Source organism: Pan paniscus, chromosome 1 (genome assembly GCF_029289425.2).
Source record: "Pan paniscus chromosome 1, NHGRI_mPanPan1-v2.0_pri, whole genome shotgun sequence".
In the NCBI taxonomy this organism is placed as follows: domain Eukaryota; kingdom Metazoa; phylum Chordata; class Mammalia; order Primates; family Hominidae; genus Pan; species Pan paniscus.
The window spans coordinates 150,790,183-150,817,911 of NC_073249.2; the positions used below are offsets into that span (position 1 = coordinate 150,790,183).

General features: G+C 39.5%; 1 protein-coding gene across 3 annotated transcripts in view; it reads right to left on the minus strand.

Moving 5' to 3' along the window:
• The window catches only part of ST6GALNAC3 (ST6 N-acetylgalactosaminide alpha-2,6-sialyltransferase 3), a 558,688-nt gene extending 530,959 nt beyond the window's left edge, over positions 1 to 27,729 (minus strand). For all 3 annotated transcript variants that reach the window (XM_034967859.3, XM_003807792.5, XM_008959933.5), the window contains exon 1: positions 27,553 to 27,729. In XM_034967859.3, coding sequence (XP_034823750.1) covers positions 27,553 to 27,570 — 18 coding nt within the window. In that variant the 5' untranslated portion in view covers positions 27,571 to 27,729. The remainder of the gene's footprint in view (positions 1 to 27,552) is intronic.

Sequence of the window (27,729 nt, forward strand, 5' to 3'; positions counted from 1 at the left end):
AAACAAAACTAAAAATCAGCATAAGGGTGAAAAAGAAACAAAAATTGGATTTTTATCTAACTTATCAACAGAAATAAAGAAAGCCAGAAGTAAATAAAATATCTTTTAAGTATTGAAAGAACATAACAGATAGCCTAGAATTTTATGCCCAGAGGAAATATCCCTAAGAGTGATAGTAAAATAAAGCACTTCAAACAAAAAACAAAAGAATTTGTTACCAACAGACCTACAATAAAGGAAATAGTGAATGATGTTCTTCAGGCAAAAAGGGAGTGCTCCCAGATGAAAGATAAATAATACCAGAAAATAAAATGAAGAACAAAGAAAAGAATAAATATATGATTAATCAAAATGGATTATGACTGAATAAAGCAATAATAATAATAATGTCTTGGGCATCTGAAAGGTATAGAAGTAAAATACATAACAATGACACAGAAGTCAAGAGAGCGATAAATGCCATTAAAGTGGTCTAAGACCTGAGTCAAGATGCATACTATAATCTCTAGTGTAAGCACCAAAATAATAATAAAAGAATATACAACTCCCAAGGTAATAGACAAATAAAAAGTGGAATGGTTAAAAGCAACAACAACAAATCCTCAATTCAACAGAAGGGAGAAAAAGAGGAGAAACTGGAACAAGGAACAAGCAGGACTAAAAGAAAGATAGCAAATTAATAAAATAATAAATTTCAACCCACTCATGTATTATTACATTAAAAGTAGGAAAACTCAATGCTGCAATTAAAAGACAAATTCTGTCCAACTCAACCATATGCTGTATACAAGAGACACATCTAAAAATAATGCTGTAGAAATGCAGGAGCTAAAAGTATTCAAATAGGCACACACACACACACACAAACACACCAGGCAAATACTAACTGAAAGAAAGCTGGTGTGGTTTTATTAATATCAGATAAAATAGACTGTAAGGCAGAAAGTCTTACTAGGTATATGGAAGATCCTTTGTAATTGAGAAAAAGACAAGTCTACAATCATATTATGGAATTTTAACATATGTCTCTCAGAAACATATAAAACAAAAAAAGACAAAAGAAATCAGTGAGGATGCAGAAAATCTGAAGAACATAAACAGCAAAATTGGCCAAATAAACATACAGAACATTGCACTCAACAAATAGAGGATATACTTTATTTTCAAGCACATAGCAAACACGTATAAAAATATGCCAGATGTTATGAAATCAAACACATCTCAACACATTTCAAGCACTGAAATCATTCAAAGCGTGTTCTTTCCTCACAATGCAATGAAGCCAAAAATCAATAATGAAAAGATGGCTAGAAAATCCCTGGTAGAAGTTAGAAACTGCTCTTAACTGAATGATAATAAAATGATTTCATCTAAAACAGCAAAAACAGTACTTAAGGGGAACCCTATTGTGTAAATACATTACGACAAAATTTGAGAATCTACTAACCACTTCAAGAAATCATTTTTTAAAATCAGTCAATTTAAACAAAAGAAAGTAGAAGAAAGGAAATGGATAAAGAGCAGACGTGACTGAAGTGAAAACAAGCATACAATATAAAAGATCAACATGAGGAAGTGTTGAAAACACTCTTACCACACAGTCTAGCAATCACTCTCCTTGGCATTCACCCAAAGGAGTTGAAAACTTATGTGCATGCAAAAATCTTCATATAGGTGTTTATTCTGTGTTTATGAATACAGAAACTGTACTTATAAGTGCCAAAACTTGGAGCAACCAAGCTGGCCTTCAGTAGGGGAATGGATAAGCAAATTCTGGTACACCTAGAAAATGAAATATTGTTCAGTGCTAAAAAGAAATGAGCTATCAAGCTGTGAAAAGACATGGAGGAAACTTAAATGCATATTAGTAAGTGAAAGAAGCCAATCTGAAAAGGCTACATACTCTATGATTCCAACTATATGACCTTCTGGAAAAGGCAAAACTATAGAGACAGAAAGAAAGGTCAGTGGTTTCCAGGGGTTACGGTAGAAGGGAGGGATGGATAGGCAGGCACAGAGTGTTTTTAGGGCAGTACCACTATTCTGCGTGACACAATGGTGGATATATTTGTCCAAAACTCATAGGATGTACAACACCAAGAGTGAATCCTAGTATAAACTGTGGACTTTGGGTGATAATGATGTGTCAATTTAGGATCATCAATTGTAACAAATATAGTACCCTGATGGGGGATCTTGGTCACGGGGAAGGCTGTGCACGGATGGGGCAAGGGTTATATGGGTTATCTCTGTACCTTCTGCTCAATTTTGTTGTGAATCTAAAACTGGCATTAAAAAAAATGTCCATTAAAAAATTTTAATGCATAATTTTAAAACTTCCCACAAAGGAAAAAAAAAACAGATTCTGATGACTTCCCCAGATAATTCTACCAGAAATTTAAAGAAGAAACAATACTGATCATACTCAAATACCTCCAAACAATAAGAGAACACATTTCCTAACTCACTTTAAGCATAACCTCGATAACCAAAACCTGACATGGACTTTATGAGAACGGAAAATTTCAGGTCTAATTCATTAATGAACATAGAGGCAAAAAGCTTAAACAAATTATTAGCAAACTAAATATAACATCATATAAAAATGTTAATCTATCTTGACCCAATTGGGTTGCTTCCAGAAATGCATGGTTGTTCAACATTTTACAAATATTCATTACATTAACAGAATTAAGCAGAAAATACATATAATAATTTTAATAGATGCAAGATTAGCTTTGATAAAATTCAACATCCATTAATGAATAAAACTTCTTAGCAAAGGAGGAATAGAAGGGAAATTCCTTTAAAATATATCTATAAAAACACTACTGCAAACCTCACACAGTGATAAAATATTGACAACTTTCTCTTTGATATCAACATCGTATTAATTTTTGGAGTCAGTACAATCAGGTAAAAAAAGATATAAAAGATAACACAACTAGAAAAGAAGAAGCAAAAGTGCCATTTTTAGCAAATGATATGATTGTGGATGTAGAAATCCAAAGAATCTACAGATAAAATTAATAAGTCAATATAGCAAGATTGCTGGATATAATTTTCAGTAAATAAAAACTAACTAACTACATGTTTATAAACCAGCTATAAACAAAATTAAATTTAATTTTTTAATTTCCATTGTATCATAAATACTTAACAATACCTCAAAATAAGGGGATATTTCTTTGAAAAATATGAAAAATTTCTACATAAAAACAAAAGAATATTAATGTGAGAATTGAAATGCAATAGTACTTGGAGCTATATAACATATTCCTAGGTTGGAAAACTACAGTGTGACATTGGTATTAAAATGAACAAATAGATCAATGGATCAATAGAATTTAGCAACATATCCAGAAAAAGACTCAAACATGTGAACATTTCGGTGTCTCTGCCAAGCAGTAGCGAAAGCACAGTCTTTTCAATGAAAGATGCCAGGAAAATTGGATACCATATTGGGGTAAAAAATGATGCCCTATTTTACATCATACGGAAAAATAAAATCAAAATAGATTTTAAATCTAAATTTGAAAGGCAAAATAATGTAGTTTCTAGACATTAATATGCTAAAATATTTTCAAGAAATCAAACTAGTGAAAGACTTCTTAAGGAGGGATTTTAACAATCATTAATTATAAAATAAAAAATTAAGAAAATGGGCTGTAGTATAATTGTTTTGTTCATAAAAGACACCAGTAAAGGAATGAAAAGAAAAGCTAAAATGTGGAAGAAGATATTTGCAACAGATATGATTGGAAAATATATATTAATGCATAAAATATATATAAAACACTCCTACCCCCCTAAAAGGTAAAAGACAACCCATTTTTTTAAATGGGGAAAAGACTAATACAGGCAGTTCACACAAGAAGATATTCAAATAGCCAATGAATATCTAAAAGGTGTTCAACCTCATTCTTAATCAAGGAAATGCAAATTAAAACCACAAAGAGATACCACTGCATACCTAACAGAATGGCAAAAGTTTAAACCAATTGTTGTCCAGAAGCAAAAGGAACTTCTGTGATACTTCTGGTGGAAGAGTAATTCGATACACTAATTTTGGAAAACAGGTTGGTAATATCTACCATCAGGAAAAATTGTGAAAGATTTAGAATAGGGAAGAAAAAAAAGCATTGTGATCGTGCAGTCTAATGCACCCTACTGTGTTACTATGCCTTTCTATGTCTTTCTGCTATTCTACAACTATTTAAGTTGCAGAAAACTGATAATGATACAAATTCTTCCCGTCCATAGAAACGCAAGTGAATATGTATGGTGGAAATGCAACAAATTATTGCCATGTGGATAGACCCATTTCACTTTTATTAATAAATTCATTTCCTCATCTCTTATTGCCTACATATACATGGACCTTTCCATTCTCCTTTGAACCAGCTGCTAACATGTACTGGTTCCCTCATTAATTAATGAGTTAAATAACATCATTCACACACATTCATTTTGTATTTGTATGAGAGCAATTATTTTGCTTTTTGTTAAAAAAAAAAAAACAAAACCTTTTTATACTACTAAGGCCAAAGATAACATATATCTTATGCCCCAACAATTCCACTTCTAGGAACACAACCAACAGATATGCATGCACATGTGCCCCAAGAGACAGGTACAGGAATGTTCACAACATCAGTATTTATAGCTAAAAACTGGAAATATCTCAAATATGCATCAATGGCCAAATGGATAGATAAATAGTGGAATATTCCTATAATGAAATATAGCAAGTGAGATGAATGAACTACAGCTATACACCACAACATGGATGAACTTCATAAACATAACGCTGAAAAAAAGAAGCCGTATTAGTCTGTTCTCATGCACTAATAAAGACATACCCAAGACTGGGTAATTTATAAAGGAAAGAGGCTTAATTGACTTACAGTTCAGTATGCCTGGGGAAGCCTCAGGAAATTTACAATCATGGCAGAAGGGGGAGCAAGCATGTCCTTCTTCACATGGCAGCAGCGAAGAGAAGTGCAGAGCAAAGTAGGGGGAAAGCCCCTTATAAAACCACAAGATCTCATGAGAACTCACTCACTATCACGAGAACAGCATGGAGGTAACCACCCCCATGATTTAATCACCTCCCACCAGGTCCCTCCTATGACACATGGGGATTATAGGAACTTCAATTCAAGATAAGATTTGAGTGAGGACACAGCCAAACCATATCAGAAGCCATACATAAAACAATGCTCTGGCTGGGCGCAGTGGTTCACGCCAGTAATCCCAGCACTTTGGGAGGCCAAGGTGGGTGGGTCACCTGAGGTCAGTAGTTCAAGACCAGCCTGGCCAACATGGCGAAACCGTGTCTCCACTAAAAATACAAAAATTAGCCGGGCGTGGTGGCACATGCCTGTAGTCCTAGCTACTTGGGAGGCTGAGACAGGAGAATCGCTTGAACCCGGGAGGCGGAGATTGCAGTGAGCCGAGATCACGCCACTGCGCTCCAGCCTGGGTAACAAAGCGAGACTCCGTCTCAAAAAAAAAAAAAAAAAAAAATGCTCTATGACTTCCTCTACATGAAATTCAAAAGAAACAAAACTAAACTAGAGTGTTTAGAAATGAACACTTAGGGAACAAAACCTCTAGTAAGAACTTCGTTTATTTGCTTTGGAAAGCCAAGACAGCAATCTCCTTTGGGAGAGTGAGAGACGGGAAGGGTTGGAAGTGGGGAGAAGGACTGTTTCTGGGACACCTACGATGTTCTGTCCTCACATTGTTAACGGCAGCAATCATCAATGTATTCACTTCATGATAAATCACTGGGCTATTTAATTGTTTGGTGCACTTTCCTTCATTATTAATTTATTTATAAAATAAAGATATTTTATAAATAAAATTTATAAATATAAAATATATTATATTTCAAAATAAAGAAAATGTCTTAAAAGAAGGGGGCTTTACAGCGTGAAGGACTGAAAAGCCAATTAGAGGCAAAGCCATAGTATTCACTGTATTTACATTAATATTCCAAGTCATTAAAGAAATGGCCTTCAGAGACTTCCAATCCTTCAAAGCAGTAAAACAAATGCAATAAGCTGCTGAAAAGACAGGAAGCCTAACAGTCCCGGCACCAGGATTGTTTTTTTTCTTAAGAGGCTTGCCAGGTTCGCAAACTAAATATTTTCAGCCAGAAGTTTGTGTTTAAGCTCTACCCTTGCCTCTCTGAAAACAGAAAATTCACTCCAAAGAAATTAACACCTGCATCTACCTCATTTCAAGAGAAAATTGTTTCTTTCCATCTCCCCGCAAACTTAATATTCTTCTGCATGCATCAGGAGGCAGTGACAGGCCCTTTGTCATCAGCACAGGTAAACGTTGCCTAGGTAACCAGGCCCGCCACCAGCAGAGCCAGCTCCTGCAATCTCTGCCTGGGCTGGGTTCACCAGGCAGAGGGCACCATCCCCACAGGTGAGGGAATGAAAAGTTTGGAGATTTAACCAATGACTGTCAGCTGTTCATGTTTTCATCCATTATGTCAGAATGTTAAAAGGGCATGTCCGAGGGCCCGGTGGCAAAGGCTGCACACGTTTACAAGACATTCAATTTCATTCAGCCTTGAGGGGAGAAAAGATTGGAGATGGAGGGAGTGGAGATGAGGGAGGACAACTGAGAGGATGGGAAGGAAAGTGTATAAACCCCTCCCACACTCCTTCCCCCAGTCTTTTGACACTCAACACTAGAATACTAACTCCTTCCTTTTCAGGAATGAAAATAATAATAGTATTTATAGAACACTTGCTAAGTGCCAAGCACTTTACAGAAAACATCTCAATCTTCTTCATGATCAGCCCTACAAGTAGGCAGCTTTGCCTTCATTTTCCAGGAGGTAACAGATGCCCAGAGAGGTTAAGTGATATGGGTAAGATCACACTTTGGGAACAGTCTGACCCACTGCCTGGAGAAAACAGTTATCCTCCCCAACCACCCCATCTGCATTCTGGCAGTGAATTAACCAGTCTTTCTAAACATCAACTAATCAACCACAGTCTGCCTAGATCCCTCCAGGTTTGAAATGCTATAATACATAAAGTTGCCATAAATGATATCAAAACAAGTAGAGTACAAATTGTAAATAAAATTGCTTACACTAGAGACAATGTAGCCATATAACAAAGTATAATGTTATACTTTGTATAAACATTATTTATACAAAGTATATCATCTTATTTCATTTTGTTTCTGACAACAACCAGTACAGCAGATATGATTACTATGCCCAGTTTGTCTCTAAGGTCCAAAGAGGTTTGCTGCCTGCCCCCCAGATCCCAGGGGTATATATATCACAGAAAGGACTCTAACTCCATTCATGCCTTTAGAGTCCTCAGCCATTTCATGTATTAATAATGACCACTGAGTGTACATATCGTATCACCTAATAGGTATACATACAGGTGACTGGAAATCACATGGATGTTTATAATCTAGAGAGCAGTACCAAGAGGAAGAAGAAAGAAGGCTAGGTTGGTGAGTGATGTTGAGTGATGGTCAAGTAGCATAAAGCTCAGTGAGTAAGGAACGGTGGGGGGTGGGGGTGAGGAATCTGTTCAGAGATAGAAAGAGCAGGGAGAAGGTATTTAAAGCGAGAATTGATTGCACCCATATACCAAGGGAAGAGAGGAGAAGTCATTTTTAAAGAACATGTCTTCATAGCTTCTGTGGTGGCAAAACCAGAGATGCTCATCTCCCTGCACCTAGTAGGCCACACTTCCATTAGAACAATCTTTGGAAATGTAAATCACATACACGTTTCCTCTACTTAAAATTCTTCCATCACTGGAATCAGTATAAAATTGCCATCAGGAACACAGGTTCTGGAGCCAGCCTTCCCGGTTCACAATCCCGGCTCTGAAACATACTAGTTGTGTGACCTTAGGTAAGTTATTAAAAGTCTCTGTCCCTCAGTTTTCTTCTTTGTAAAATGAGATTAGTAACTAACCCCAAAGGAGTGTTGGAGAATAAGGATATCATGGGACTAAATCGTGCCTAGCACTTGGGAAGCTCTCAATAAATGCTAGCTATTATGATCACCATCCCTAATGCCTTGGGATATATGAATCCACACTCCTTAACTTAGCACAATAGCATTTGGTCCCCACCTACCTTTCTAACACTTCCCCCAGGGCCAAATACTGCAGTTCATCTTGACCGTGATCTCCCTCGCCTCCGTGATTTTGTCCTTACTGTTCCCTCCATAGATGAACACTCTGTCCCTCTTCTCTACGTGGCCAATTCCCCTGACCCTTCTAGACTCCTCCTGACTCTATCAGCTGCTTTCCTCGTGTTCCTGTGGCAGATGCCTCCCTCTGTCAGAACTTCAGTTGCCCTGCAGTGACTGTCAGGGAGGAAAAATAAGTTTTCCCCCAAGCCCCAGAAGTTCTTAGTTGGGATGAACTCCCGTAATAAAAGACAGATTAACAGAAGTAAAACAAACAACTTATGAATGCATACAGTGTACATCACACAGGAGAAATCTCAATGAAAGGTAACCCACAGCAGCAGCTTAGAACTCTGGCTTATGTGGCATCTGGCTTATGTGGCATGTTCAACAAAGAACAATAAAGTTGTCAAGAAAAGACAGGACAAAGAAGTGAGGTTTTGGGTTTCCAAGGATGGGAAACTGTGGGAAGGTAAATATGTAGGAGAAAACTGATGAAGTGAGGTTAGTTTGCAGATTCCTCTGGCGTTGTCTCTCAGCTGATGAGTCTAGAGTTGTCTCCAGTAGAGGAGGATTTCTATCCTGTCTTCAGGCAGAAAATGGGGAGGATAGAGAGAGCTTTTCCCCTGTTTACTGCTTCTTAATTTCCTTCAGCTCAAAAATAATTTTATGTCAAAGAGGCAGATTTGGGGGAGTCATGTTCTGATTCCTTTCGTGACCACACTTGTTTTACTGGCCTCTGAACTTCTCTTCACAGAAAGTTCTCAGAAAATGCTGAGAGATGGAACTTGGGCAGTTTCAGGCTCTAGCCATAGATCATGGAGGAACAGTTTTTGCCAACGTGATGAAAATCCTCCTCTATCTTTCTATATTTTCCTTTACTGCAATCCATGAAAAGTTAAAAAGAAGCTTCTCATAAACAGTCCCTAAAATTCTACGTGGTAATTAAGTGTCCCCAGTCCACAGCACACAGCATTGAGACAGGCAGCGCCAAGGGACTGCCTTCTTTTCATATGTATTCTTTCCTTTCCTTTTTCCATTAAAGCTGTACAAAGCAAACATGTTACAATGTTTCCACTTTATTCCCATTTATTTTTAGACTATGATTTTTCACTATAGCCAGGATATGCAATTCTTGCCATATCTTCAAATCTTTACTACTGCACTCCCACAAACCTAATTAGGAAATTATATGTATCAAACATTCAGTTCAACAAATAAATTCTGAATCTTTAGAATTCAACAGACATGAGTCAAACCACCTGCCTCTGCCTCTAAAGACACGTCCAGAGAAAAAAGATAGAGGACAGTGCTTAAGAACATGAGAATATGGGAAGCAGGAGGACACAATGAAAGAGCACACCCTGGAGGCCAGGCAGTCACTCTGGAGGCCAGGCAGTCACTCTGGAGGCCAGGCAGTCACGCTGGACGCCAGGCAGTCTGGGTTTGAACCTCAACTCTGCTGCTCACCATGGAATGGCCTTGGACAATTTGGCTAGGCAGGACCAACCACATAATTTATGAGGCCCCATGCAAAATAAAAATGCAGGGCCCTTGTTCAAAATTATGAAGTCTTTTACGACAATAATTGCAGAATATTACACCAAGCATGGGGCCCTTCTAAGCATGGGGTCCTGTGTGATCATGCAGGTCACATGCCACGAAGCCATCCCTGCATCTAGCCACTGTCACCTCAGCTTACTTCTCTGTCAAATGGACACAATAATAGCACCCATTTTGAAGGGTTGCTGTGATGATTAGATTAGAAACTCCCATAAAAATTGCTTCTAAAAGCACCTGGTGCTTATCAAAAAATGTCATCTTTTGCCATTATTATTTTTTGAAAGTCAAGTTATGAAACAGAATAGCTACTAAGGCATTCATAGTCAATTATAAGATACTTCTTTACCAAGGGATTAGCCACAAAGTCCTTCAAACAGCAAACTTCCTTATTTAAATCTCAAAGAGTTTACAAAAGACTGATGCCTGTACTACTTTCTAAAAATATGTATTAGGCAAAACAAAGTATCTCTCTAATCAGAGAAATAAACCCAAAAAGATGGGCTTTCAGACAAGATGATCCAAGAGACATTTTTATTTAAGGTCTATAGGAAAGGAGATCTCTTCCTGTGTTTCCACTTGTACCATTCTGGCCTGTCTATAGGACGGTCTTATGACTTGGACAGAGCTGGGGTTAAGAGCACGGAGGTTGACATCAGTCAAAACTGAAGGATCTCCTAACTCTCTGACTTTAAGCAATTAAATTCTCTAAGCCCGCATTTCCTCATAAACAATCCAAACTCACAGCAGGATGAAAAAACAGATTCACAGTGTTGTTATAAGCTTTAACTGACATATACATACAGTTATGAATGGCTCAATGATAGGGATATGTTCTGAGAACCGCATCCGTAAGTGTAGTTGTGTGAGCATCATAGAGTGCACTTACATACACCTAGATGGTATAGCCTACTACATACCTAGGCTACATGGTATAGCCAATTGCTCTTAGGCTACAAACCCATACAGCACATTATTGTGCTATATACTATAGGTATAATAACTGTAACACAATGGTAAGTATCTGTGTATCTAAACATATCTAAACACAGAAAAGATACAGTAAAAATGTGATATTATCATCTTATGGGACCACTGTCATATAGGCAGTCTGCCATTGACTGGACTGAAACATCGTCATGTGGCACATGACTATATGTGGTGCTTAGCTCAAGGTTTGGAGCATAGGATGACTCCATCAATAGCTGCCTTGAGGGCAAAAATATGGAGCCACATTCTAAGTCAGGGAAACAAACAGTAGGTATTAATGCACAATGGGGCAGAAGTCCCTTACTCCTCCCAATTTACATCTTCAGATAACAAGCATTTACTGTTCATCCGCATGAGAAAGAGTCTTAACTCAATGATCTAAGGGCTCAAAAGGTTACATTTAAATTTAGGACTGCTCTGACTAAATGAAAATTTCAACACCTACATTAATAGCTTTATTTGCCAAGAATATTTTGCTTTTATTAGCACTTTCAAACAGACTGATATTCTTGCTTATCTTCATTTTACACGTGACACATTCTCACTGAAGCATGGTCACAACAGAATATGGTCTGGGGCCAGTACAAGATCCTAGCCCAGCTTCTTGATTTCAGAGAACATGTGCCTTAAATATGACACACAAGGAGAGAGATGTCATTGCCATGTTTTAACTTACAGTTTTCTGATAAACATTCGGCCTGTGCAATTGCAAGGCTGTCATAATTGGAACAAGTCATTTCCAAGTACAAAGGGCAATGACCAGTGGCAATGCAGGGACTCTGAGCACTCTAAAAAGACAATAGAAGAATATTCTACTCCTCAGCTCAGTGGCTCCATTACGTTTAGTTTTGTGCTAAAAATGTCTCAAAAGTGTTCCATTACCTACAAGGTCAAGTCCAAACCCCTTAGTCTACCTAATGTCCCACCAGCCCCCGAAGTCCAGACTAAGCTTTAGCCATAAAGTACTTCCCATCATTTTCCACAAATGTCATGTTTCAGATTCAGGGCCTGAAAAGACCCTAGAGTAGCTAGAAAATAATAAGAGGCTGAGTGCCTTGGAGGAGACTGGAAAGGGATCCTGTAGGCCTGTGGAGTCATGATTCAAATATCATAATGTATTCCAAATGAAAAAGGAAGCCACTGACCAGATAAGAAAGGGAATGAGATCATCTTACGTGCATCTTTTAAAATTCCTTCTGGTTGCTGTGCCAAGAACAGATAAAAGAGTGACAAATGAAGAAGAGGAACTTGTGGCAGGGAGAGCAGTAGGTGGGTAGACCAGGAGGCACAGCCATCCGGCCAGTTAGCCTGAAGTTAACGCTCATGCTTATTCATCAAGATTCTGTTCAAGTATCTGCTTATCAGTGAGACTAATTCCACCAGGTCTGACCTGAATTAAGCAAGTGAAATAAATTGTCTTCTTAAGTATAATCTAGTTTAAAAGTTCTTAACATCAAAGAAAACTTCTAAGAACTCCTTGACTTTTAAAAGATAATCAGTTTAATTCAGATCAAAATTATTTCCATAGCCACCTTCCTAAATCATTCTCTCCTCTACAGAGGTAGAAGGCCAGATGGTTAAAAGCAAGGTATTTTGGGTCAGACAGATCTGAATTTTATTCCCTGGCCCCACTAGCACTTACAATGGAGAAACTGTGGCTCAGATAAGTTATTCTTAACTTCTAGGTGTATATAAACACTCTCAGTGCACACCCAGGTGTATGTAAGTGCACTCTAACTTATTCTTACCTCCTCTGAGCCGGTGTCTCCATTTATAAGATGGGGACACATCTACCTCAAAGAGATGCTATAAAGTTTACTCACATAAGGTAAGATGATTAGTTCATCTGCCACATTGTAGGTGCTCAATAAATAATAGCTGCTGAAAGAATAATATTGTCTTTCCAAGGCAGGACTCACAGACAGCTGCTACATAGTGACTCTGAGGGAAGGACCACCTAGCATCCTCCTTAAAGGCAATACTGTCAACTGAATGTCAAGAGTTGACTCTGCCAAAAGGAGCCATAAATCCACAATGTATCGTCTAAATGACCCAAGAGATAATGCTCAAACTTGATTCCCTTCATCAAATGGAAAATTTAACAACCTGTACAACTAATAACTTATTTGCATAAAATGTTTAGTTATGTTGTCATTGACTTGACCCATTTGATACATACAACTCCAAGCTCTGTCATAAACAAGCACACTTATATCTTTAGCATAGTTTAACTTTCAAAGTTCTGTTTGAAATTACCCGTGTGCAATCATTGTAGCAAAATCATCATTGAGACAAATAATTTCCAAATACAAAATACAATGGCCAGAGCCAACCCTAGGACTCTGTTTTAAAATCCTTCAGTGTGGCCGGGTGCGGTGGCTTATGCCTGTAATCCCAGCACTTTGGGAGGCCGAGGCGGGCAGATCACGAGGTCAGGAGATCGAGATCATCCTGGCTAATGCAGTGAAACCCCGACTCTACTAAAAATACAAAAAAAAAAAAAAAAAATTAGCCGGGCATAGTGGCAGATGCCTGTAGTCCCAGCTACTTGGGAAGCTGAGGCAGGAGAATGGTGTGAACCCGGGAGGCAGAGCTTGCAGTGAACTGAGATCGTGCCACTGCACTCCAGCCTGGGTGACAGAGCGAGACTCCATCTCAAAAAAAACAAAATCCTTTAGTGTTTCCCCATTTCTAGAGGATAAAATCTACACTCCTTGACAGAATCTACATGATCCTTATGATCTGACCCAACTGTATTATCTCATCCAGCTCCCAAAGCCAGCTCAATGCCAGCCATCCACAACTTTTCACTGTTTCCCAAAATGTCCTGTTCCTTCATGCCACCGGATCTTTGCACATGCTAATTTTTTTGCCTAAAATTAATTCATTTCATCATTCTTTTGTTGACTGCATTGTGCTAGATGATAGATAAACAGCGATAAGCAAAAAAGTTGTGATCTCTTTAGTTTTTTTTGTGATCCTTTTAGTGTTTTGACTGACAGATCAACAAACGAATAGGCTGCCATGATCTTATTTACTTTTTAAAAGATCACTCTGGCTGTTCTGTGGCCTTATCTAGAGAGATGAGTGATTGAGGAGAGAACAACGAAAGCAAAGAAGGAAAGCTGCCTGGCATTCCCCACCCAGGCAGCACAATGGACTTAGGCTCAACACCAGCTCCACAAGGAAATTAATTCCTCCATGTCTGATTTGACCTAAGCGGGCCTTCCTAAGTTGATCTGATTGGAAATTCTTCAAATACATTTTTTAAAAAGCCTCAAAGGATTTTTAAAGTTCAGTTTATTTCAAGTCAAAATTCAAGTTATATTTTCATTTCCACAAGCTCCTTTTAAGTAGGTTAATTTGTTACTGGAATGGTTTGTAATAGCACTAGTGATTCTCTGCTCTAGGAGACAGACCACCAAAGTGGCAAAGGAAACAAAGTCTGTGGTCATAGGCGCATCTGTTATAGATGCCAGGGTCAAACTGCCTGGATTCAAATCTTACCACTGCCACAGAATAGTTTTGTAACTTTAACCACTAGGTGCCTCAGTTTCCTTACCTGTAAAATGAGGATTAAGTGAATTAATAAAGGTAAAGTGCTGAGAACAATGCCTAGTCCTTACTGCACATAGTAACTGTTAGCTAATAACAATAACAATTATACAAATAATATGATCCCACAGGTGTTCCACTCACTGGCCACATGACCTCAGACAAAGAACTTAAGTTCTCTCCGAGCCTCAGTTTCCTCAGATAAAATAGATTTCTAATAGGATTGTTAAACATTAAAATAAATCATGTGTATGGATTAAATACAGTGTCTATCATATAGTAAGTGTCCAGAAAATGTTTGCTGATGTTATTGTATCATTAAAGTTATTATTATCATGGGCAAGTTACAAATAGGTTTATCTATGTATGATCTGAGTAATATATTCTAGGAAATGTATTTTACTTCAGCCAAACACCTGGATTCAAAGTATAACCCCTCTTTTACTAGTAGTATGACCTTTGAGAGGTGACTTAGCCTCTCCGAGCCTTCATTTCCTCACCTAGGTGGACGTACCTCATGAGCCTGTGGGGATAAAATGAGATAATCCACAAATATAAAGCCCCAACACAGTACAGGTAAGCACTCAGTAAATGTAAGCTATTGTTACAATTATTATTACTATTCATACACACCCTAAATTGCCCTAGAAAAAAAATTAGATCTTCAGTGAATCTTTTATCTCCATTCTCTCTACCCCTCCTCTTACCCACAGTACTTAGATTCTCTATAAGTGCTTGATAAATAAACTTCCTCTTCACATGTCTCTATTTGCTGAAGATAAGTGGGGAAAAGGTCAAACCCAGATCCCTTTAACCTACATAAATCTGAAATAATGTATAGCGGATTTCAATAGTTCTAACACAGAAATCTAGAGTGGTATATGGGTTGGATGTCCTTTCTTCAAATAAGGTTTTAATATCATGGGTCAAAGATGGGTGAGAGAAAAACAAACCTTAATTTACCCACAAGTTAGAAGTCGCATGCAGAAATCTTGGCTCAAATCAAGCCACAAAACCAGGCTTCTAAGGTTAAGCAGCATGGCAGAATTAAATAAACATCAAACCAGCCGACAAACAGATAATCAGGCAACATAAACCAGGGTAGGAGAGAAAGGTTCTTTTACTCCCAGCCAAAGAATGAGACGAAAAATAAATAAGGCAGCACACATAAAGTGGCAATGGTTCAGGTACTTGCTGGTTCTGGGGAATGAATTTTCTCTTAGAAATAGGAAGAGAGAAAGAATGACCTGGTTGACAAGGTCAGCAATAAAAGAACAAACACAAGTAGTAGTGAAGTCAGCCTCCAGGCCATGGCAAAGGTGTGAGGGATGACATGGTGAGCTGTCATGAACACCATGCCAGTGATTTTATATCAGGCATAGCAATGATTCATATTTCCCAGAGAAGGATTCCTAATGGAATGGCTTATATCCTGGGACTCTGCAAGAGGGTTTCATCTACTTGGTTTTAAGAGTTCACCAAGCTTCCCTTCTCTTGGGCTGATAGTATGGTTCCTTAGACATTCTAGCTAACGATCCCTGCAACACCTGTATTGGAAGGGGCATGAAGGCTGGAGATGAAGAAGGAACATCAGAAAAATAGGCTTCACTATAGATAAAGGCACAGAAATAGAGAGCCAGGAAAAAGCAAAAGGGAAAACTTACAGAGTAATTTCCTTCTTTACACAAATATGAGCCTATAGGAAGAGACTAAATCAGCAGTATCCAGTGCTTTTTATTACTTATAAAAGTCTAAAACAAGGCTATGAATCATCAACACGAAAAAAAACTATCATCTTTCACCAGTCTTCGATTTCCCCATTCCTAATCCTTAAATAATGACTTTTTAAATATGAGACTAACCCAGTAATTAAGATTGTGAACTCTAGCACTAATGCATTAACTTTTGTAACCAAAGCCAGCATAATCTAACTGTGAAAGCTGTTTCCTGCACCCCTAATTCTCCCTGTTAGCCAGCAAAGAAGTGGGGGGTCCAAAGTGTGAGAAAGGATTTGATATGCAATCAGCAGGAACAAAATTCCTTGGTTTAGAAATAATCACAAACTGATTTTTCCAGACACAAGTGGTGCCACCAGTGAGGGGTTAATTTTAGTCCCAGCCCCTAGCTCGTGCAAAGGCAAAAGTTTTTCAATGTGCATAGTGGCCTGAGCCTCATAGCATCAGAAGAAATCTTGAGTTTAATGAAAACAATGAAGGCAGAAATCAAATTATTACAATGCCAAGAAAGTTGACTGGAGTACACTGCACTTAAATTGCTAAATTGATTTAAATTTCTAGTCAATTTCTTTTGGGGAATGCATGGGTTTGAATCCATGCTCTGCAATTTCCATAACTCAACAACTGTTCATTGAGCTGGATGTCATATGGTAGGGTTAATCAAAGTGCGGTTCCCAGATGTGCAGTGCTAGTATCACCTGGTGGCTTGTTAGAGATACAAATTCTTGAGTCACACCCCAGACTGGAAGAATCAGAAACAGTGGTAAGGCCTAGCAAACTCTAGTACAACCGTCCCTTCCAGTGGTCCTGATGTAATTCAAGTTTTCCAGCACTGAGGTCAACATAACTGTTAGGAGTTCAGACTTTGGGTCTGAATTCCAGCCCCACTATGAGACTTTGGGCAGTCACTTGGCCTCTCTAAGCTTCAGTCTCCTCTTCCACATACCGTATTTAGCTCTATGCTCAGTAAATATCCCCACCATTCAGAGTGTGAGGCATGAGGCCTGGTGCTGGCCAGACATGAAAGAACCACACTGCTCTTCACTGTGGTTCTTAAAGTCCACTGAAAGAACTCAACAGCCTAGCACAAGGGTTGGCAAACTTTACCTGTAAAGAGATGGGTAGTAAATATTTTGGGCCTTATAGGCCATACAATACCCATCTCAACTTCTCAAATCTGCCTTTGTGCCATGAAAGCAGATATGGTGAATAAGCATGGCTGTGTTTCAATAAAACTTTATTTATGGGCAAAACATTTGAATTTCATATCATTTTCACCTGTCAACTCTTATTCTTCTTTTGATTTCTTTTTCAACCATTTAAAAACACAAAAGCCATTCTTACTCAGGAGCTGCATATAAATAGGCAGCAAGCCGGGCTTGTTCTAGAGGAGGTAGTTTGCTGACCCTAGTCTAGCACTCTCATGCTGGTAAAGTTGTCAAGCCAGAGTTTTGTCATCTGTCAAATGAAACCAATCCTGCCCATGCTGAAGGTTGTTGTGAGACAATAAATATCTATAAACTACCTAGTAGGCTGCCTGACATGCAGAAAGCCCTCAGAAAATGACAGCTACTGTCATTATTATAACGAAATGTTCATCTCATGAAAAAAATGCTAACACTGGATGGTCTAGGACAACGAGTTGGAGCAGGGCAGGAATACAATGCAAATGTGTAGGCAAAACAGAGATTCAGGTTTACAAACAGATTTTCTCTAAGCACCATTGGCCATATGTCTATTAGCATGTCGCTGAATTTATGCACACAGAAATAAGCAGTAAAAAATAAGCAAACCGAACAAAGAAACTGCAATCACCTTGCTCTCTGGACTTAAAAGAAGACATGTGGTCTGTTCTGGACATTTAAATTGCTCCCATATGTGTAATACCCTCCTGGAGCAATGAAACAACTCAAATAAAAGTGCATCAAGTCTGTGTCTGCCCTCGAAGCCTCCAGGAGTTCACACTACCACACTGAGACCAAAGAGCCAACTCACACATACCACAAAGCAGCACTCCCTTGGGAAAACTCACAGCTGCACAACATCTGGGGTAAAATTAGGCTCAGGATATGGTGAAACCCAGGACTGCATTTTCAGATACAATTTCAAGGGCTCATCAAAGGCTCACATGTGTCCCTGAGTCAGGCACTCATTACTTGCTCATCAGTCGCCAGCCTTTGGCTGCCAGGAGCCCAGCCAACAGGTGTGTCCTCCCCATCTGAACCTGACCCGGCGGCCAATCCTTTCTGCAGCCCCTTACGCTACTCTCATTGTCTCTGAGTCTAGTGGTCTCTTCTGATAGTGAAGATGAATACCTGAAGGAGCATGCTGTCCAATACAGTAGCCACTAGCCACATGTGGCTTTTGAGCATTGAAACATGGCTGGCATAACCAACAAACCACATTTTTAAAATTTCATTTCATTTTAATTAATTTACCTTTAAAAAATAATGTTCCATTCAGCTATTGGAAAAGGTCTAAGCACAATTCAACTTAGACGAGTGAACCTACTTTTTTACTTTAAATTAGTAAAATCAAAATACAAATCAAATATTTCTGATGAAAAATTTAGAATTCAAACTGAGAGATGCTATAAGTGTAAAACGTACACCGAGTTTTAAGAACTGTTTGTAAAAAAAAAGATATAAATATCTCATTAATTTTTATATTGAGTACATTTTGAAATGAAAGTATTTTGGATATACCAAGTTAAATAAAACACATTATTAAATTCTACATGTTTCTTTTTTGCTTTTTTAAAATAATGGCTCTTAGGAAATGTACAATTGCATAAAAAGCCTACATTATATTTCTGCTGGACAGCACTGCTACAGACCATGAAATAAGGGTATTATTGTTTTATTCATATTAATCACAAAGCCAGAATGGGACTCAGAGTCGGTCTAGCTCTGACCTCTGCACCCCACAGTCTTCTTACTGCCCACACCCTAGAGAGCAGTTCTCGTGTCTCTTCTCTGGTACCACTTTCTCTGATAAGGCAAACGCTTCACAAAGAGAGACTTTCACTTCTCTTTCTTTCGAGTCCAGCCCATTGTCATGGCCAGCCACGCAGCAAACAGCACCAGGAATCACAGCCCTGCTCACCGCAAGTGCATATCCCACTAGTCCCAAGGAGAAGGATCAACTCACGACAGTCATTTGCTCATTCTAGTTCTCAAAATCTAAGATGAGTATTGCAACCAGGTTTTAATCCCAGATCAGGACTCATTTCCAACCCAGAACATACACATTTTACTTCCAATTCCCTTGTGATCATGATCTTCTCAGAGCAAGACGCAAATCGTTTTCATAGCTGACCAAAGAAGTTTTTACTTCGTGTCTAGTAAACGCACAGCCAATAAATTCACTAAGAAACCAAATAGCCTTTGAAATCAGAGAGAAGTCCCTTCCAGAAAAGGATTTTACGTGCGATAGTTTTCAAATCTGAGTAAATATTAAGATAAGATTGAAGGAATGTGCATGTATATTTATATTTACTATGTGTGCACAGAGACACACACCTTTTAAAAAAAAAACCAAAAAACACGAAAACGACCCAAGTATCCTCTTTTTCTGGCCTCCGACAAATCTGTTTAGGAGTTAATTCTCCCTCACTCTCTCAAGTACCAGATGTTGTTGGCCCCCACCCCTCCACATCACACAGGAAATGAAAGACAGGCCTGGAGATATGGAGTGTGGGGTAAGGGGCTTCTCAAAGAATGTCACCTACCCTAGGGCTGCTGTTTATTAAAGTCTCTTAATATCCCAGGCCAAGGTCTCTGACTTAGTGACTTTAAATCAGTTTACAATCAGAACCAGAGCCTAGTCTCAATTTTTGAATTGAGAGAAACAGCAATAGAGAAAGCGCAGATAATCCCTTCACCTCATTTGAACCTTTTCCTAGGCCCACTCTCCTGCTGACAAACCTTTACAGAGCTGCTAACAAGGAGAGAAATTAACAAATTTGGGGTTTAGCACCCCCTTTTTTCTCTGCTCAGGTGAAGGCGCTAATTGGCAGTAAAAGGCATAAAAAGTGTACATCAGAATGGCTGGAGGCGAATGGGGTCTGGATAATCCATAAACTGAATAATGAGCCTTTTAATAACCAGGAGCTAACTGCAGCTTTTGGTAATGGGATCCAGGTAGCACTTGTAAATCTACTCCCTCCAATTAGAAAAATGCCTTCCTCCACTGTTCCCTAAAGCCAGGAAACAGAAAAGAACCTCATTCAACTCCCAGCCCTCAGGCATAAGTGTGTGTTAAATTCTCACCAACAGAAATTTTTCTCCTGGGGAGAAGAAGCTTTCATAACTTCGCTCAGTCGTTTACTAGAAAGCTTAATAGGCTTCCTCTGTTTTCCTCAGACCTAAACCCCTTCTTTCTCCCACTAGTCCTTCAACAAAGGTTTCCTCGATTCCAGCTATTATCAGTACTAATAATACTAATAACGTTTTTTGCCATTTCCACTTCATGCCTATGCAGTGCACTCTGCTTTGCAAAGTGCATTCACAAGCATTATCTCTTTTGTTCTCCAACACCACCCAAGGGACAGATCTATGTTGGGGAGCCTGAAATGTATACGATTTGTGGGATTCCTTGATAAAATGAATATAAAATTATAAATACCAAAATGCTAGTGTCTCTTCCCAGAACCTTGGAAGGGCCCTGAAGCTTGCGTTCAGCGTAAATCCAACTCTCCCTCACTCCCACCCCCAAAAAGGACACACAGGTTCACATAACTTGCCCAGGGTCAAAGATCTATTCAGAATTAAACAGAATTAAAGCCTTCTTATCTCCTCAGTCTTTGCAGCCCCTCTAGTTCCTCTAGTTCTTCTGTCACAAAGGAAACTTAAAGGAACAAATAAAAACGACACAGCTAAAAGTGGTCCCCATCAGGCCACCAGATTAGGAAGTTGTCTAGACTGGATATTGCCTGGGGTAGAAGATGGTGAAATAAATTCAGAATCCCTATAAATATTTACTAAATTGGCACTGAAGGTAAAAGACAAGCTCTATAGCTTGTCCAACCCGCAGCCCAGGACAGCTTCGAATGCGGCCCAACACAAATTTGTAAACATTCTTAAAACATTATGAGATTTCTTTTGCGATTTGCTTTTTTTTTTTTTTTTTTTAGCTCACCAGCTGTCATTCGTGTTAGTGTATTTTATGTGTGGCCCAGGCAATTCTTCTTCCAATGTGGCCCAAGGAAGCCAAAAGTTTGAACACCCCTGCTTTATAACCACACGAAGTCAGGGCGAACCCCACCTCCATCACTTACTGACCATAGGACATCGGACAATTTACTTAGGTTTTCTGAACTTCAGTGTCTTCATTTGTAATAAAAGTTTACTTAGCACAGAAGCCAGCCTGAGCACTCTGGCTGTTCAATAAATGGCACCTATTGTTGCTGTTGTTATCAGTCCATCCAAAGAGCACTACTTTTACCCAAGCCACTCGTTCCCCAGTGTGCTGATATACGTAGCAAAAGCATCTGCTCAGTCACTGTAAGACTGGAAATTAGGCCAGGCAGCTGCTGAGAATTCAGCATTTCCTGGGCAGCAATAAGAAATGTCATAGCAGATTTATTAAATGAAGTGACTTGTCTACTTGCCAGGGTTATCCTACGGTTTCAGATTTATCATCTGTGTACCTGTGAAGTCCCTGTGGCTTTCCAGTCTCAGTGAAGCCATACTGTTTTCAAATGCTTGGAGACCTCATCGTTTGAGAACCACACAATTGTTTGGTTGTGGGTGTTTGGTTTTTGATTGTTTTTTTTTTTTTTTTTGGTTTATCTGTTTCTGTGAATCTGGGGAACCAAAATGATCATGACAAAAGTTAAACCATGCCTACACTTCCCTTTTTCCCTCCTTCTAGTCCAGTTCTCTCATCTCCCCATCCCCCCAACCCCAGATCTTAAATTGGCCCCAAATTTTATATGAGGAATGGTAACAGACCTACCTACAAGAAACATACTAAGAAAAAATTTAAGGAGCAAACTAATCGACAAGCTCTAATCTGCCTGCTGTACATTAGAGTAAAAAATCCATGCCACATCCTTGAAATGCTCAGCTGTTTTCAGAAGACAGGTTGGACCTGTGTCTATAACTGACATAAAAAAAAATTAATAACACCACTCATACATTCGGCAAACACTTAAGGATCACCTACCGAGAGCCAAGCTAGTTCTTAGAAATACCAAGTTGAATAAAACAAAGCCTTTTCTGCCTTTTACATTCAGTTAAGTAACCGTCAACACCCCACCCATATACTCCCATACCATGAAGTGTAATTTTCAAACTACTCGCATACTTTTAATTACTAGTTTAATTATTTGCCTTCTCACTGAGTCTATAATCTCACTTAGGGTAAGAACAGAACTCAATTACAGATGCTCAGTAAACACTGGAAGGCCGCGGCTCCCTAACATTTGATAGTCAAAGAAGAGCTGGGCATGAAAGCAGTTTATTGACAGTACATGGTAATACCTGCTACTACAGGGACAAGAACTAAGACCACAGGAGCACAGAGGAAGCCTGCTGAGGCAGGGGATGGCCTGACCACAGATGTGACTCTAAAGTGGGAGTTGAACAAGGCAGGGGGAGTAAGGATGGAAAGTAAGGGGCAGAGTTGAGAGGTTGTCCTGAGACAGAACTGATGCACTGTGGAGAAGGATTAGATCTGGGGCAGGGGGAGGAAGAGGAAATGAGAAGACGCCAAGTTCCTAACTTGGTATCATCATTCATCTAATTACCTATCAATCAAGATAAATATATGAGGACAGGTCACTGGAGAGAAGGTAATTGTGGCTTAGTCATGCATCTATCGTATCAGCTAACTGCTTCATGTTCATAAGCCTCATCAACCTGGCAAAACCATAATCTTCTCGAAGGCAGAAATGATTCTCAAGGATCTTGTGTCTACATGTCCACTCAATGTCCACTTCCAATATAAAAGTTAATACAATTCACCTATATTTTTTAAAAATGAAAGTGTACAAGACACTGTGCTGAAAATGTACCTGCTGACCAAAGGTAGAAATCATAAAAGAAAATATGGATAGGTTTTCTTGCATAAAATTTTAAAGTATCTATAATTTATAAAAGAAGAAAGACAAATGACTAATACAAATTTAAAAGCTTAACTTCACTAATGATCAAATAAATACAAATTAAAGCAAAGAGTTTTCCTGTCTATCAAATTTGAGAGACTTTTTAAACAACCCCACGAGATCTTCCCTGTAATCTGTCTCCTGGAGCTGCTGAAAACAGAGAATCTGACAAGGGCTCTGGGGACCAAGAAGACATCAGAGCTGCTTAATGAAAAGAGACTGGTCCTAGGCCAGGCACGATGGCTCATGCCTGTAATCCCAGCACTTTGGGAGGCCAAGGCACACAGATCACTTGAGGCCAGGAGTTCAATACCAGCCTGGCCAACATGGTGAAACCCCGTCTCTACTAAAAATACAAAAAATTAGCCAGGCATAGGGGTGCATACCTGTAGTCCCAGCTATTTGGGAGGCTGAGGCACAAGAATTGCTTGAATCCAGGAGGCAGAGGTTGCAGCGAACCAAGATCACGCCACTGCACTCCAGCCTGGGCAACAGAGTGAGACTCTGTCTCAAAAAAAAAAATAATAATAAAGAGACTGGTCCTTGAGTTGATTCTTTATTCAATGGTAGAGCTACACAGGAGAGCTGCCTAACCAGGAGCGTGGCAAGAAATGAACCTGCTAAGATTCAGAGTTTCTTTTTTCCCCCTGCAATATAACTAATATACAGATTATCTCATTTAACCTTTAGAATAACCCACTGAGGAATGCATGATGATTCCCATTTTGGAAACTGAGGTAGTGAAATCAAGAAACTTGCTATGGCTCTATAATTAATAAGGAGTAGAGCCATAATTAAAACTCACATATTTCTGGCTTTAAAGTCCAGGCAATGTGAAGTCTGAATTCCTAAATTAAATGATTATGAGGTGATCATCGTTCTGTTATGAGAATTAGCCCTATGCATTGTCAGAATGGGCCCTCAGCATGCACAGCACCTTGAGGGGATAGTTCCATATCCCCTAAAAGACCAAAATTAGCTGCCACAGCATGGGAGTCTCTTCTTAGTGAGGGTCACTATTGTGTAGGCAATAATGATACTTTAATCAATATCTCTCTATCTCAGTTTTCTCATTTGTAAAAATGGATAGCAAAATCTACTGCAAAATTTGTTGAGAAGATTAAAGTCTTAGCCCACAGAACAAAGTTGGCACTGCCTCAAAACTTATCTTTCTAAAACACGAGCTCCGTCATAGTAAATCCTATTTAGTCTTCAAAACACAACTCCAATATCATCAGTGGGAAGCCTGTCTGAACTACCCAATGACAGGGGTAATTGCTCTCTCCTTCCATGCTTCTATTATGCCCTCCACGGACCTATGTAGTTTTATTCTTCACATTGTAACCTAAGCACTCATTTACTTTTCTATCATCCTTACTAAACCATAAGCCATTTGAGAATGGGGTCAATGGTTTATGCATCTTGTGATGTAAAAGGAATCAGAACAGGCTACCCCAAAATATATCACTTTGGCATATTGATTATTTTGAGCTAAAGGCAATTGAGAAAAAGCAGATACAGGAAGGGCTTTCTGACCTCCCCATTTCTACCTAAAAGCAAGGCATAAAATTTCCCATGAGAAATGTCCCTTCCCTGTGCCAGGAAGAGGAGAACATTCTTATGATCAAAGATGGAGAGTCAACACCAAAATAAATCTCTACTAAAAACACTCACCTATTTTCCATTAGTTTTCCCCATACATTTCCCACTTTCTCACAATCGACTGCCCCAGCCCAAACCCCCTTTTTCCTTTGTCTTGTCACATTTCCACAATTTATCCTTCTCTATTAAAATGCTTTATAAACTCTCAGGCCTCTCCCCTTCTTCGGGTCTTTATTTCTTATATAGGAAGCCCTCTGTGGTACACATAAAAACATTAACATCAAGTAAAATGTGTATGTTTTTCCTCTGTTAATATGCCTTTTGTCAGTTTAGCTATCAGGACCAGGCACAGAAACTAAGAGGGCAGAGGAAAATCTTTCCTTTTCTGCATATGCCAACACCAAGTCCAGGGTCAGCAAATGGCAGAAAATGTTTCATTAAAAAAAAAAAGTCCATAGTTTTATCCTCATAAAAACCCTGTAACGCAATGGTTATGATTCTATGAACACTTCAACATGGGAAAACTGAGGCTCCAGGTTGCAGCGGCTGTCTAAAATCATATGCAAGAAGCCAAGCTTGCACTGAACTCAGGTCTCTGGACTGAAACCTGTATTCTGCACTGCTCCATTTGTAGCTTTTCAAAGACAACAAAGAAAAAAGACCCCGCCCAGACTGTCTAGACCATGACCAGAGAAGGGGATTGCTCAAAGGCGCTCAAAGGTGGTCGGAACTGAATGGTATTAGGCCATCTTAAAAGTCATCACCTGGGAAAGTAGTGGAACAGCAGTAAAGTATATGGAAGGTTGACATATCTGGGTCTAGATCCAGGATCACTCTGTCATTAACCCTGTGTGGCCTTGGGCAAATCTCTTAAACTAGGGAGCCTCAACTTTCTCATCTGTAAAATGGGGTTTAAAACAATGATACTTATCTTTCAGGGTTTTATGTAAAGATTAAAGAATAAAAAACATTTTGTATTTTATAAAAAATAATAGTTATAAGAAACAGACTGAGGATATAGTAAGGATCAACCAAACTGCACTTATTATTATATGTTAGAGGAAAAAATGGCACATATTAAATGCCTGTGCCACAAAGTATTTTTCATACCCTATCTTATTTCATTCCCACAGCAACCTTGTGAAGCAGGTGCCACTAGTTTGATCTTATATTGAAGAAACTAAGGCCCAGAGACATTTAAGTAACTTGTCCAACATCACAGAGGTAGCAGTGGGCAGAGCCAGCATATCTTTCTGAGTCTAAAGCCCACATTAGTTTCAGTGGAGGGAAGATAAGGTGGACAGATATGTCCCAAATGTCTGAGAGCAGTGTGAAGTGCTAGAAGAGAAAGATTGGACCAGATTCATGTGTAGTTTGGGATGTGCATTAAAGATGTTTACCACATGTATAGGACAAGGCAGGGGAGAAACCAAAACAGAAAAAGATGGCCAGCAATAAATATCATGCTCCTCAATGTCCCTTTCAGCAAATAACACAATGAATAGTAAAGATGACTCATATTCATATTTCAGTCCTTGTGCTAAGAGCCTCCAGGTCAAATACCCCATATTGTAATACTGATGTATTATTTCCTCATGTCCTGGAAAATGTTCTGAAACAAAAAGAGGAAGTTCAGAAAGCTCACAGGAAACTTCTGATCTCCTTTACGCAAAGAAGGGGAAACAACTTCTACGAGGTTAGTCTCTTATTTTCATCATTGACACCAGGCACGTTAGAAGACGATTCAGGTAACCAGAACACAGTAGATGACTTCATATCATCTTATAGAGAAATAAATGCTACTTCACAATAACACAACAACAACGAATTGTTTCCTGGTATTTTCCTTCGTCACACAGTTCCCCCAGGCTTGGACAACTAGGTCTCTGCATTCTCCAGTCAAGGCCCAGGAAACTTTCATGCTGCGCATGTTTTTGATTCATGCATCCAGGTTATGTTCTTGTAGAAAGGTAGTGCAAAAAAAAACGAGGGCAGGGGAGACCTCTACCAGTGAGATGGAAAGTTCTTTTTAAGTGAGGCCCTCACACCAAGTTCTCCCACCTGAGGCCACAAGTCTGTGAACCCAGAAAGACGCTCAGGTGAGGCTAAGAATCCGGTCTTGGAGAAAGAAAACTCAACAAAGAAGGGATGGCTGAGTGCACTCTGGCAGAGCATAAAATCATTTTGTCTATTCAAATTTATGAGCATAAAGAGAGTGAGAGGTTCTCTACTAACATATACATCCTCGTGTGAACTTTTCCAAAGTAGAGCTAAGGGCAAACAGAGCTAGCAGATCTCATAGAAAACTCATTCCTAAGGGACTACCTGTAAACTCAGAAGTTTCTGTCTTCACATGATCAAATGCACAGTAGAGCCCACCTCCGCTCACTCTTCCCTCCATTTAAAGCGCTATGCCCCTCACCACCAGCAACTCACGCCTAGCCACTCCACCCCTCCCCGTGGCCCCTGAAAGGCCTCAGGCTCCACAGAGCCGCGGGACCCGCGGGAACACCCCTCCTCTCCCTACCATCCCCATTATTCGGCACACAGCCCTGCTCTCCCCTGGAGCCAACAGTCTGCAGCTCCTTCAATGCAGGCGCGAGCAGGAGGCAGGAATGGTGGGAAAAGAAGCTGTGCCAGCTGCATGTTTCAGAATCTCCCTCCATATGCATTTGCCAAAGGAACAAAAAGAAAATCAATGCCAGGAAAAGACAACTGAGATGAGGATGCGGTGGGACCGCGGCTGACTCCGTGCCTCTGAGCAGCAAGGGGCTGGCCAACCACGCGTCCGAGCCACAGATCCAAGTCGTTACCTTCAGGATGCAGGCCATGGCGCTCCGCCGGCCCTCCTGCCACCGAGCAGCGGGCGCGCCTGGGTCAGGGGCAGTCCTGGGGGCAGGCTGGAGGCTGGTACCACGGCAGGACCTCTCCAGCCCACATTCCCGCAGATCCAAATAAGGGGACCGCGGTGTAAGCTGCGCCGCCACAGA